This window comes from Rhea americana, unplaced genomic scaffold, assembly GCF_003343005.1.
Source record: "Rhea americana isolate MKP2758 unplaced genomic scaffold, rheAme1 scaffold_20, whole genome shotgun sequence".
Taxonomy (NCBI): Eukaryota; Metazoa; Chordata; class Aves; order Rheiformes; family Rheidae; genus Rhea; species Rhea americana.
The window spans coordinates 3,823,072-3,834,890 of NW_028186150.1; the positions used below are offsets into that span (position 1 = coordinate 3,823,072).

Here is an 11,819-nt window from a genome sequence, read left to right on the forward strand (position 1 = left end):
CTGCGCGCCGCGCGCCGCCGGGGCTGCGCGGCCGTTAGAGCCGTTTATTACATAGTCCCGCCCCCCGGCGGATTGTGGGCGCTGGTGAGCGGGTTCATTGCCTCTCCGCTCCTCAACCGTCGCGGGCTAGCAGACGTTCGGCCCTCCGGGATCCTCCCTCCGAGCCGCAGCCTCTCTCACAGCGAAGGGGCGACGGCGGCCGGGGTCCCCGTGGCCCTTCGTCCCGYTCCCTGGCCCGCGGGCACCTTTCCCCATCCGCCCTGGGGAGGGGGAAGCTCACCCGGGCTCCTCACAGGTGATCCCAGCATCAGTGACCTGCTGAGTGCTGCTCTGAGCTGCCTGGGCGCAGAGCTGTGAGGAAATCGGGGAGGGACGGTGAAGATCTTCGTAGTGGTTCAAAACGGGAAAATGTTCCAGAAAAGCTATTTGCTTCTTAACCTTCAGAATATTTTCAGGGTCTGAAGTCCCTCTAATTCGGGGTAATGAGTGACAGGGCAGCTACTTTAGCTCTAGTCCCTTCCCAGCTAAATATGCCCTAAAAGCAGTGCTTGTAGGATGAAGTTACACTGAAATATGTGCAGTCCTATTTCTAACAGTCAAAGTGTGTTAAATAATATTTTCTGAAGGTAACGCAGAAAAAGAAAAGGCTTTGTGTAAGGTTGGGGATAAGGTTACTGCACTCAGAGACTTGTGTTTCAATTTCTGGAATATTAAATCGTATCTAAAAGTTGTTATGCTTGCAAAATGAATATTTTTATATTAGTATATTAATTTTCCTGTCACTTCCACCTAAAATATTATAAACTAACTGCAGTCCATGCTTCTTGTGAAATACATCTTTTAAGAAATACGGCAGTTAGAAATGGTCATTTCAACTCCAAATTTACTTCAAGAGATACTTCTTAGATTGCAACTTTGCATCAACATATGAAAGCTTTGTATTCCTAGAAAATGTTTATATGTGTGTCATTCATCTCTGGAGTAAGAAACAGAAAAAAGTGATAATGACAGTACTGACATCAACAAAGTTTGGATGACTTTTGCCTGTAATACAAAATGTCTACTGGAGAAAAGTGCAGCAAAGTCTCAAAGGTAAACTATTTTTTAAGATTACTGTTCAAAACAGCCTAAAGTACAGCTGCCATCATATATTAAAGTCCCATATCTATTGGGACTGTAATGCTTTCATATGGGTAGCAATGAGTACATCTGCAAGGCTGGCTCTGGGCCCAATATAACAGAAAWTTTATTTTATGTTTGTAGTTCAGACTTGAAGTCAATTTGCTCTGCCTAAGTATTGAGAAAAATCATTAGAGGAGAGGCAATTTTAATAAGACTTTTGTCTATACTTCAGGTAAATTAATTAAAAAACAGCTTGGAGGAAACTTTTCTAAAAGTTACTTTTACAGCTATTTAAATTTTAACATTATCTACTAGGTCATTACTGAGTTACTTTGATGCATTTGGTCAGTTCTTGATGGAATCTAGAGACAGTATTTATTCATCTACCAGGACAACCCAAATCATTTTTCCCCACTAGGCAAATTAGAAAGATGTTTTGTCCTTCAAGCAGAAAAAAAAAAAACACTAGCACTTCTAATAGTTTCTCGTAGAATAAAAATCTCCCTATTGTTTGCAGGCCTAGGCCTTGTACCTTCTCACAGCTTGTTTACCTTTCCTACAGACATAGCAGTTGCCAGGTAAACTTGTCTACAATCTTGCTCCTCCTTGATTTATTCAGCTTACTTGTTGAAGATAATTTATTACAGGTTCTGTGAAACTTGAAAATAGAGTTCCAGGCCCGTAAAAGACCACACATGTTCTACATAAGCAATGTTTTTGTAAAGGATTTCTAAGTGACATGATTGCTGTGCATACCTTAAATATACCTTAAATGTAGACTGTAAAAACTGAAACACTTTCTGAAAGGCCACAGAGAATAACAAATTATATCTATTTGTCCTGAGGAACACCTACATATTTAGGAAACAGTAGAGAGAAGCCATATGATATTATAAACTTTGCAACAATAAATAGAGGTCAGTCCTCACCTTAATCATTTGAACTGTGGATCCTCTTAGTGATCTTGATAGTTAATCTTTGCATTTGACAAAGTCCACAGGCAACAATTTTAAGGGAAAAATACTCCTTTTTAAATTTGAAAAACAAGCCTTTCACTGCATACTAATCGTGATCTAGAGAGTGGAAATTTCTCATTTTTAGCGTTTGAAGTGCAAGGCTGCAGTTCTGCGTCCAAGTACAATCACTCTACATCATTCATCATYTGCAGCCTTCTCTTCTTGACAGCTCACCTCTGTGACTCTCAGGAGTAGATCTCCAATGAGAGCTCTTGGGTAAAACACAATAACGTAACTCTAGTTTATACTTGCTTTTCCCATGCCAACTGAGGAAACAGAAAGGTTTCAACCACCTCTTACTCTGTTTAGGTTCGACTTTTCCCAGCTGGCCCAGGTAAACATCTTTCCACTCTTCCTTTAAGTAGTCAGTTATCCTCAAAAGCATCTGGGTGGAGAGGGGCATACCTTGTAATGGACAGGGACTCCATGTACGTACTCTCCTAAATGCAGGAAATCATGAGCTGTACACATTTGTACTGTAAAACTGTCTTGTCATTGTATTTGGTGATTTCACAAGAATTTTTCCTATTAATATTTCTGTATTCATTAACATATGAAAAGGTATTAGTTTATGACACTGAAATATCAATTCAGACAATAGCTCAGCTGCACTGTTTCTTGTTATTGTTTTTGCATTCTTCTTAAATGTATAGATTGAATGTGATACTTCAGTGAGATTTAAGCAATCAGAAGGATCTTGTTTGATAAATAGTTCCCCTACCTCTCTTTTTCGCTGGTAAATGTCGCAGCTGGTCACTTTGGAAAATCTGGTGTTGTTGTAACACAAAGGATTTTGACTTCAGATGATAAAGCAAGTGCTGATAGAGGTTACTGCTCCAGTCATATTCGTGTTTTTGCTGAAGTAAAAAGAAAAGACAGTAAAATAAAATTATCCAGTAAAATAACCCCAACATTTTAATTTCAAATAACTCATATGAAGCAAATGTGGACATATGCTTCTTAAACTATTTTACAACTATGATTTCCACTGCTGAGACAAAGAGCTGTTAGACTTTAAATACAATGCATAAACGAAGTAAAAGTTCCTAAGAAATTAAAGCAGTGCTGAAATGGATGTGTATAACATACAAACAAAAATCAATTCATAAGGTATGCTATACATGGTCAAAATATAACTGAGTGTTTTTAAAAATCCTAAATATTGATAGTGGAGAAACATCATTCTCTGAACTCTGATTATAATCGCCCCATAAAAATAAAGCAGTATTTTATGTGCTGCAGGTACTGCAAGTCAAAATGACCATATGTAGGTATTGACTTTGCCCCTTACAGATAAACATAAGATACATACAAACACAGTTTAATTTGATCCAGTTTTCCTGAATCTGTCCAATACCTCAACCATAAAACCATGCTTCCTACATTCTCATTCATAAATTTATCTCCCACTGTAAATGTTCTCAGACAGCAGCATACTATTACCATAGCACTAGCACCACCAGGATCAAAACAACAGGAATAGTACTAGACTATGCCAGCAAGGCCTGAATTTCTTAAGTAAATTATATTCACATTATAGAAAGTGTTTTCAGATTCTCAGTTTGTCATGCCAACCCTGTCCATCCTTCCATCCTTACAACCAATCTTTTATGATGAATAAAGCAGCAGATATTTTTATCATTGTCAATACCCTTTCTTACCAGGGTACAAACTATTGATTCTAATTTTTTCTATCCTTCCTCCTCCTTGAGACTCCACTTGGAAGTGCTTTGTGCCCTCTCCACTCTTGCCCTCATTCCCAGACAGAAATACCATTCCTTTGAATTAAGCAGTCCTGTTTGCTGCCCTAGCCCCAGGTCCCTAGCAAACCAGAACACATTCCTCTGTACCTGTGAGCATCTAGGGCTCCCCGTGTGCATGTTGTGGTTTCTGTGTGAGTACGCAATTAGTAAATCAGCTAATTTGTCTTTTTCCTTTTCTTCTTTGTATTTATATCTTGGAAGGTGGAGCTTGTTTCTTTCCTCTGTATATTGCTTTCAGCCTGTAGCATGCCATTACCTGTAGAGGTCTTTCTCCAGACATGCTTAAACAGAAGACGTTTATTTTTGATATAAACTAGGCCTGTTGCCAAAAGCACAAATGTAGATTTCATTCTCGAATCAAGACTAAATCCATGCAAACAGGACTTTGAAGATACTTTCTGATTTTTTTTTTCTCAGTTGAGAAGGCCCGTGATGATGGCAGAAAGACCATTTCATTTTAGTATTTTAAAGGGACTTTGTAACAGCAGGGGGCTCTGCTGCATATATAACAGTATCGAGTAAAGTAAATGAATATGCAAGAGAACAGATCTATTACAATATCATGCCTTTCTTTTTAGAGCACATAAAATAGTGACAGCTGTTCAGCTGTCCAACTATTTTAATACAAACAAAAAGTTTACTTATTGAATGCAAACAAGATAGCATCCATTACTTAGACAACTGATTATTAAGAGTTACCAAAAGGCATATATTTTTCTTGTTTTTCTAATTTATTTCATTAACACATTAACTCTGGATTCTTAAAGCCCAATACTGTTTTCCGGGGTCATTTCAGAAGTTGAATCTAGCACTGACAAAAAGCAAGAAATACTTTTTTAAGGATACGGGTACCTTCTCTCTTAGTTAACAGTAAGTGATATTTTGTAAAACTGAGCCTCATTTAAGACGTGCTTTACACTGACTTAAAACAGAAAACTAGGAATGTAGGTCATTTCTGTATCTATACAGAAAGCTACATATGAGGTTTTTCAGTGCCTGTTCTCGGCTTCTTTCCTCTGCTATTGTCACAATACAGATTTGAATGGTCTGAGATCTTAGGGTTTCTTCCCTCCTTCACTGGAATGGAGCATAGATGTTTACCACACTGGTTTCTTGCATACTACTGTATTTTGATGGGCAGCTATAATCTTACAATTTTTTTTTAAAGAAGTTATTACAATTCACATATCTAATCCACATTAGATTTGGAGAGAAGTACTTCAAAAGTTTCACAGTGAATTCAGAAGCATTCTGCTCTCCTGCAGTAAGGAGTTCCCTGTGAGCTCTCCTGTGAAGGGCTGACAAACCTCATACTTGGTTAGAAATTGAGGACATGCAGAATACTGAGAAATTAAACCCCTATATATGGTGTGACTTTGTGTCAGGAGAAGGTTATAAAATATATATTGATTAAATAAGTCTCTTAATCTATATCTTATATATAATCTTACCATGAATGAATTCAAGCTGTAATGTTACAATTTACAATAGGTAAGAAAAAAGAACTAAATTCAAGAATCATCACAAATTTATTACATAGATAAGCTTTAAAGTTGTTTGTCTACGATTCTTGTCTTACAGTTTTGGTAGTCACAGCTTGCAATACTTAATTCTTYTATTTTGCTTCTCATCAGGAAATTTAGAGTATAATGCAGCTATAATTTCTTTGAGTATTCTCTGACTCCCCTCGTAAGAAATCAAAGTTGTGCCTAGCAAATCCTTTGAGATCCTGTTACTCTAAACTTGGGAGAATTGGCAAGATTAACATATAAGTGATAAAAATGCTGGCTTGTTTCTCAGAGCACAGCTAAATATTGAGCACTTACCAACTACAAAGCATTTTTGTTCTTCAAAAAGCTGTTGCAGATTGATGTCATTCAGTTTCAGGAAATCCACATTCAGTTCGATTTCCTGTCTCTGATTTAAGCTTTGTGCATTGGAGCTTGCATGAAAGAGAGGCCATGCCACCAACATAAGTATGCCATCTGCTAGCCACTTCACATGAGTTAGGACACCACAGTGACGAGCCAGTTCAGAGGGTTACCACTGTCCCAAGCTTCCCAGGTAATCAAGACCCACTCTTACTTTATCGTCTCACCTCTGCTGCTGAAAATGCCAGAACCACTCTTACACCCTCGATCAGCAGTTACAGATGGTGTAATCAAGGTGTAATAGGCTCTATAAATGAAAGGGCTTCACTTCAGTAAATAGTATTTTATATATTAAGAAGACATATATTTTCTATAACATTGCTGTGCTTCCCTTTGTAATGAGAAAGGAAACCATTTTAATGGTAAGTTAAAATATTTTGATTTCTAGCTCCTGATAATTTAATATTTTGCTGGATTAGTAGTATATATTAGAAAAAGATTATTGGACTTTTCCATTTCACTGCTTGATTCTACTTAATTCCTAAAGCAAATGTGTCCGTAGCCCTTGTCCATGTATTTTATAACACTTGAGTTTTATGTCTCTGAAATGCCCTAGGGCTGACGGGAAGATCCCTCCCTAATCAAACTGAACCACAATATACAAAATGAGTCCTACGGCCCATGTCAACATGGTAACAATATTTCTTAATAAAGATTTATTTGCTTTGTGAAGCAAGCCAGCTCCAAATGATGTTTTTAAAGAAACTTTCATTAAAATATTAATATTAACATTGATTTAATGCTGGTAGCAGCTACCATTCCATACAAAAGGCTTCCAGATATTCTTGTCACCTATCAGGCCTTCTCCAGGCCATAGAAACTTACAGACTTTTCAGAACAGTTCAGTTTCAACAAAATCTTTATTTTTCACTGAAAATCTTCTAAGCGGATTTATTTTAAATGCAGGGTGTATAAAATATACCTTGCAAACTTTGCAAAATGAAGTTTTATTATTTTCATAGAGCACCTTTTTAATTCGTTCCTATGAAGAAATTTTGATAAAATATTATCTATGATTCATTTTGGCTTTGGTTTTTTTTTCCCCTTCTTTTTTTTTTTCTTTTTTGCTTATCATGAAAGAATGAGAGTTGGTAAACATTAAGATACGAAGTCACTGAACTGGCACTTTTTCCGCTGACTGCATTGAGCTTTGAACCACATCTTAAAGGTTTATGTTTTTTTCATTTTGAAGAATAGTAGGGATGGTAATTTCTCCAGAAATGCTCATTATATTCTGAACTACTATCATCAGCAGTACTCCACAGGAAACAATAATCCTCCATGACTGTTAACATAAAATACAGAAACATTTTGCTCTTTTTGCCTAAAACCCTCCTATTTTCTGTAATGTGGGTTCCATGAGTTCCATGGATTCCACATACTTAAATGCCTCAGCAAACTCAGGTTTCATTTAGATAGGATTTTATTACTTAAATATATTTAACTGTGCTTTATTATTTGTAAGATATTAAGACTGATTTTCTATCCAGTGCATTTATTTAAATGAAACAGCATTAAAAAAGAATGTTTAGTTACCATTTGCCATGCAGCATCCATGATAACCAGTTACCAACCATGCAGCTATTCATAATAAACAGTTTGCTGAAGGAAAATGTCATAATGGAAACATGTGACAACAACTGCTAGTCTGTTTTTCTACAACTCTGTGTCTAGCTTTCTATGCGTTTATGCTTTTGCTGTTGTTCTGTATCTCCAAATCCTCACTGCCAATGTGAAAATCATTATTCTATGTACTTACAACTGCAAGAAAAACAACCTCTCTTTACAAATAAAAATGGAATGGAGCATGGAGATCAAAGGAAAACAACACTTGGGAAGCAGTACTTGCCACCTTCTTTGGCAACTGAAATTTGTGCTTCTACAAACGCAAGTAGACAGTACATAAACTGTCTGTTGATCGTGTCAATTGACCACCACAGGCAACTTGCAAAAACCAAAGTCATTTGTAAAGGGCATGTCATGAGCTTGCAGTTATGCATGCTATCTGGAGTTCAGCTCTGGGGGCAGGGGAGAGAGAGAAAGGAAGATTTCTACAAGTAAATACAAAAAGATACTTTATCCTTAATTCATTGCACAACATTTTACAAATGTGCATTCATGAGGTAGGTTTTCTTTTCCTCGTGTTGTAGGTAGATACGCTAAGCCACTATAAGTCTGAGTGACACACACAAAACCACAGTCCCACTGGCTCTGGAGTGGAATCCTGACCCTATAGAAGTCAGTGGGAGTTTTCCTGTGAACTTCAAAAGGCAAGAGAGGCACAATTTCGCTTCAACTTCACAAGTTCATTATACACTATTGCCTTTCCTGTATCTGTATTAAAATAACCTTTCAAGATAAATTTATCATAATTAAATCAACCCGCACATTTTCTGTAACACAAACAACACTTCATATTACACTGAACATGAAAAGGCCTTTTTTCCCTATTTATTTACTATGTGCACTATTTTTAAACTTGGGAAATTAAGTAGACTATTGAATTTCAAGTCTGCATACATTCATGCAAATGCTTTATGATAAACATATGCTTTGGCTTGTGCAACATGTATTTCCAGACTTACTCCGGTGCTGCAGTGCTATATGATGTGCTAACAAGCAGTGCTGGGGAAGCTGCAGACGAGGGCTGAGGTTCCGCGTGGATGGTCAGCCAGAGGCTGAAGCGGAGCTGTGAGGAGCCTGTACCTTCCCTTCCGCAGGGGTCACTCTGAGAGATACGGTGACAGCGCTAACTGGAAACTTTCTGCTAYGCCAGCTCTTTTCTGGGGGGCGGATTGGAGGTGGAAACAGTAATGTGTGCACCAAGAGCAAAGGTTAAATTTTGTTCTTCCCCTAGCAAAATTAGTGGCTTCAAATCCCTTGGATTTCGATTTTTAATAGACTAAATAGCAATTCAACCCTGCTCTCTAATAAACCCTGAAACATACACAGTAAAATCTAGATGTCTGACAAGTCTAGTTATGTACAAGAAATGCATAATTTTTTTCAAGGATTGCTATTGGAAATAAAAGTAAGATCAACATTTCAGGTGACCTGATTAAAGATTATTGCAAATTCAGTTTTGCTTTTTTGTGTTAAATTTGACCTTGACAAGCCTTGGGACAGTTCTGAATCTTCTCTTCTGATGTACATTTTACCAAATCTCAGGGAAAAAAAGAAAAGGAAAAAAAAAAAAAAGCACCATGACACATGAATTGAATCAGTCAAAAAGAAAGACTCAAGACACTATTCAGCTTTCCAGATACACAGCTGATATTTTTAAAATAATGATGTCAAAATGTACAGGTTCCAAAACTGAGTATTTCAGAAGGTAAAAAACGTTTTAAATACTTAAACAACAAAAAAGATGTCTTCTGAAGGAGATGCACACCGCACTATCCTGAAACAGGAGCTACCGAAGCCGCAAATAAAAATGTCCTTCCTGGAACTTGCATTTGCAGGATACAGTGCTCCACTGTGTCATTCTGTGGGAAGAATTTCTGAGGGGGGTAAGCAGGGTCAGACACACTCTGCTCATTAGCCTTGACAAGCTGAGAAGCAAGAAAAAGCTTTCTATCAGTAAAATTACTGAAATCTTACAAACTGAAATTCATGACTGAGTTTCTCCACCATCTTAAGACCCCTTCAGCATAAAAGCATTATATTTCTCTTACTTCATTAACTACATCTAGAAATGACTCCAATTCTAGAATAGCAATTATTTTTCAATTAGCACAGAACTAGAGCTAAAATATTGCACTTGAAATAGAATGAGGCCTGCAACTAATTAATTATGGTACCAAAATAACACTATAGCAAGCAGAAGCTGAGTAGAAGGAAGAAATAATAAAGACAGAAAAAGAGTCAAGATAGAATCATATGGGAGAAAACAGAAACTCAGCAAAAGGCAGCCTGCTTTCTCTTCAGCAACCAACAAAAGATACCAAAACTCACAAAACAGATCGCAAGTCTTGAACCATGTAATTTAGGCACCTAAAATAGGAAGCCGATTTCCTGCATTTCCTCTATAGTTAGTGGAGAAAGTAAAGAGGGTTCGACAATAATAACTCAGGAGCAAGCCTGGTTACAGGCCAGGCTCCTACCCAGGGAGGTAACATTAGGTCACAGGAATATTCCTGAGTGAACGACTCCTTATTCCGCACCCCAGCGGGAACAAGGCGCCTCTTCTCTTCTCCTGCGCACCCAGGGCTGAGGCAACAGGCCTTCTCGGCCTGCAGAAGGGCTGCAGAAGGGCGGGAGCCCGCACCTCCGCGTCCCCTGAAGCCCGCTGCTATTGTATTTGATGGCAGATCTCCAGTCATTCGCTAGGGAAGCAGAACTGAAACACGAGAGATGGAAAAGACATTTTAATCATCTAGAAACAATGAGGAAACCTATTTGTGTCTGGGAGGAAAGGCTCGGGAGGCCGTGCCCGCCCGGCGGGGGGCAGCGCCGGAGAGGAGGCTGCTGGCCTTCAGCCCGGCCGCACACCCACATCTGTGCCGCAGACCCCACGTCCATGCTGCAGAGCCTCATCTCTGCTGCAGACCCCACATCTGCCGCAGACCCCGCGTCTGCTGCAAACCCCCGTCTCTGCCCCACCGCAGGCAGCAACAGGTGCCCCGCGGCGCGGGGGGCTCGGCGGGCGGCCCGAGGCTTTGTCGCCAGCCGGGCGGGCAGAGGCAGCCGAGGCAACACGGCGGCTCTCCAGCCGCAGAGCAGGAAAACGGCTCCGGACAAAGGCAGCTTTCTCTGCGGCGGGCGGGCGGCTGCACGGCCAAGCGCGCCGGGCCCCTGCCGCCCCCGCGGCCGCAGGCGGCGCCGCCGCGCCGCCCCGCGCGGAGCCGGCTTGGCCTCGCCCCGAGGAAACTCCACCTGGCTCTGCCCCCGCCCGCGCCGCGTCCGCGGGGCAGCGCGGCGCCCCCGCCCGCGGCGGCGCGCGGGGAGGGCTGTGGGCGCCGTAGTTCCCTGCCCATCACCTGATGCTGTGGGCAGGCGCGGCCCGGGGCTGCAGGAACTACAAAACCCGCCAGGCAGCGCGACGCCCGGTCTCGCTGGTGCAATCCACACCTTCGGCTGCCTCGGGGCTGGGGTAGCGCCTGGCGGGGGCCGGCTGCCGGCTCCGGCTGGAGGAGGATGGTTTCACCCGGGACTCTTCCGGAGCACTAGCACAGGCGCTTCTGCCGGGGACAGGGGTCTGCAGCGCTCATCTGATGCAATGGTGGGATTTGTTGCTCATCTGGTGGCACCGCAGCACTGCAACATCAGTTGTATCCGCTGCAATTAAGTTTGCAGGGTCTGGACATGGGAGGATTGAGCATGTCYGTGTAACTGTGCGTGCTCTTCAGCATTTCTTCTGACCACATCTTCCTCGCTCGTGTACATTTTGTTAGTTCTCGCTTTCGAATAGCAAGTACACAAGCCCTCAGCATTCATACCATTCATCTTTGAGAACTAGCTGGAAAGACCATGCATCGGTTTGTCTTGGTTGCCAAGCAAACTGCGGCAAGCCTGGGCTGCAAAGGGCCGGGGGGCTGCCGGAGCGGAAGGAGGGAGGTCACAGCGCGCTGGAGCAGCGCTGCCAAGGCCTCTGCGGTGAAGATCAGCGAGAAGGCGAGCAGGGAGAAGATCCTGACACTGGAGTCCATGAACCCGCAAGTGAAGGCGGTGGAATATGCAGTGCGGGGCCCCATCGTTCTCAAGGCCGGGGAGATCGAGAAGGAGCTGAGGAAGGTGAGGCAGGGGCGGGGGGCCGCGCAGGGCTGCGAACAGCGCGCATGGGCTGCGGGCTGCGCGCAGAGCTCCGGGTTGCGGGCTGCGCGCAGGGCTCCGGGTTGCGGGCTGCGCGCAGGGCTCCGGGCAAAGCTGCGGGCTGCGCGCAGGGCTGCGCGGCCGGCGCGCACTGGCCCTGCCCCCGGGCACTCCTCCGCCGCCGCCGCTCCTGATTGGGGCGCCGGGGGGGCTCGGCGGGGCTCCAGCCGCCGCTG

The 11,819-nt window shown here is 42.0% G+C and overlaps 2 protein-coding genes across 2 annotated transcripts in view; one reads left to right on the forward strand and one right to left on the reverse strand.

The window, feature by feature from the left end:
* The window catches only part of CUNH16orf87 (chromosome unknown C16orf87 homolog), a 39,553-nt gene that overhangs the window by 14,581 nt on the left and 13,153 nt on the right, over positions 1 to 11,819 (reverse strand). The gene's annotated exons all lie outside the window — the stretch shown is intronic.
* The window catches only part of GPT2 (glutamic--pyruvic transaminase 2), a 30,265-nt gene continuing 29,260 nt past the window's right edge, over positions 10,815 to 11,819 (forward strand). Inside the window, exon 1 of the mRNA XM_085303807.1 lies at positions 10,815 to 11,565. Within this exon, the coding sequence (XP_085159933.1) occupies positions 11,302 to 11,565 (264 nt within the window). The 5' untranslated portion in view covers positions 10,815 to 11,301. The remainder of the gene's footprint in view (positions 11,566 to 11,819) is intronic.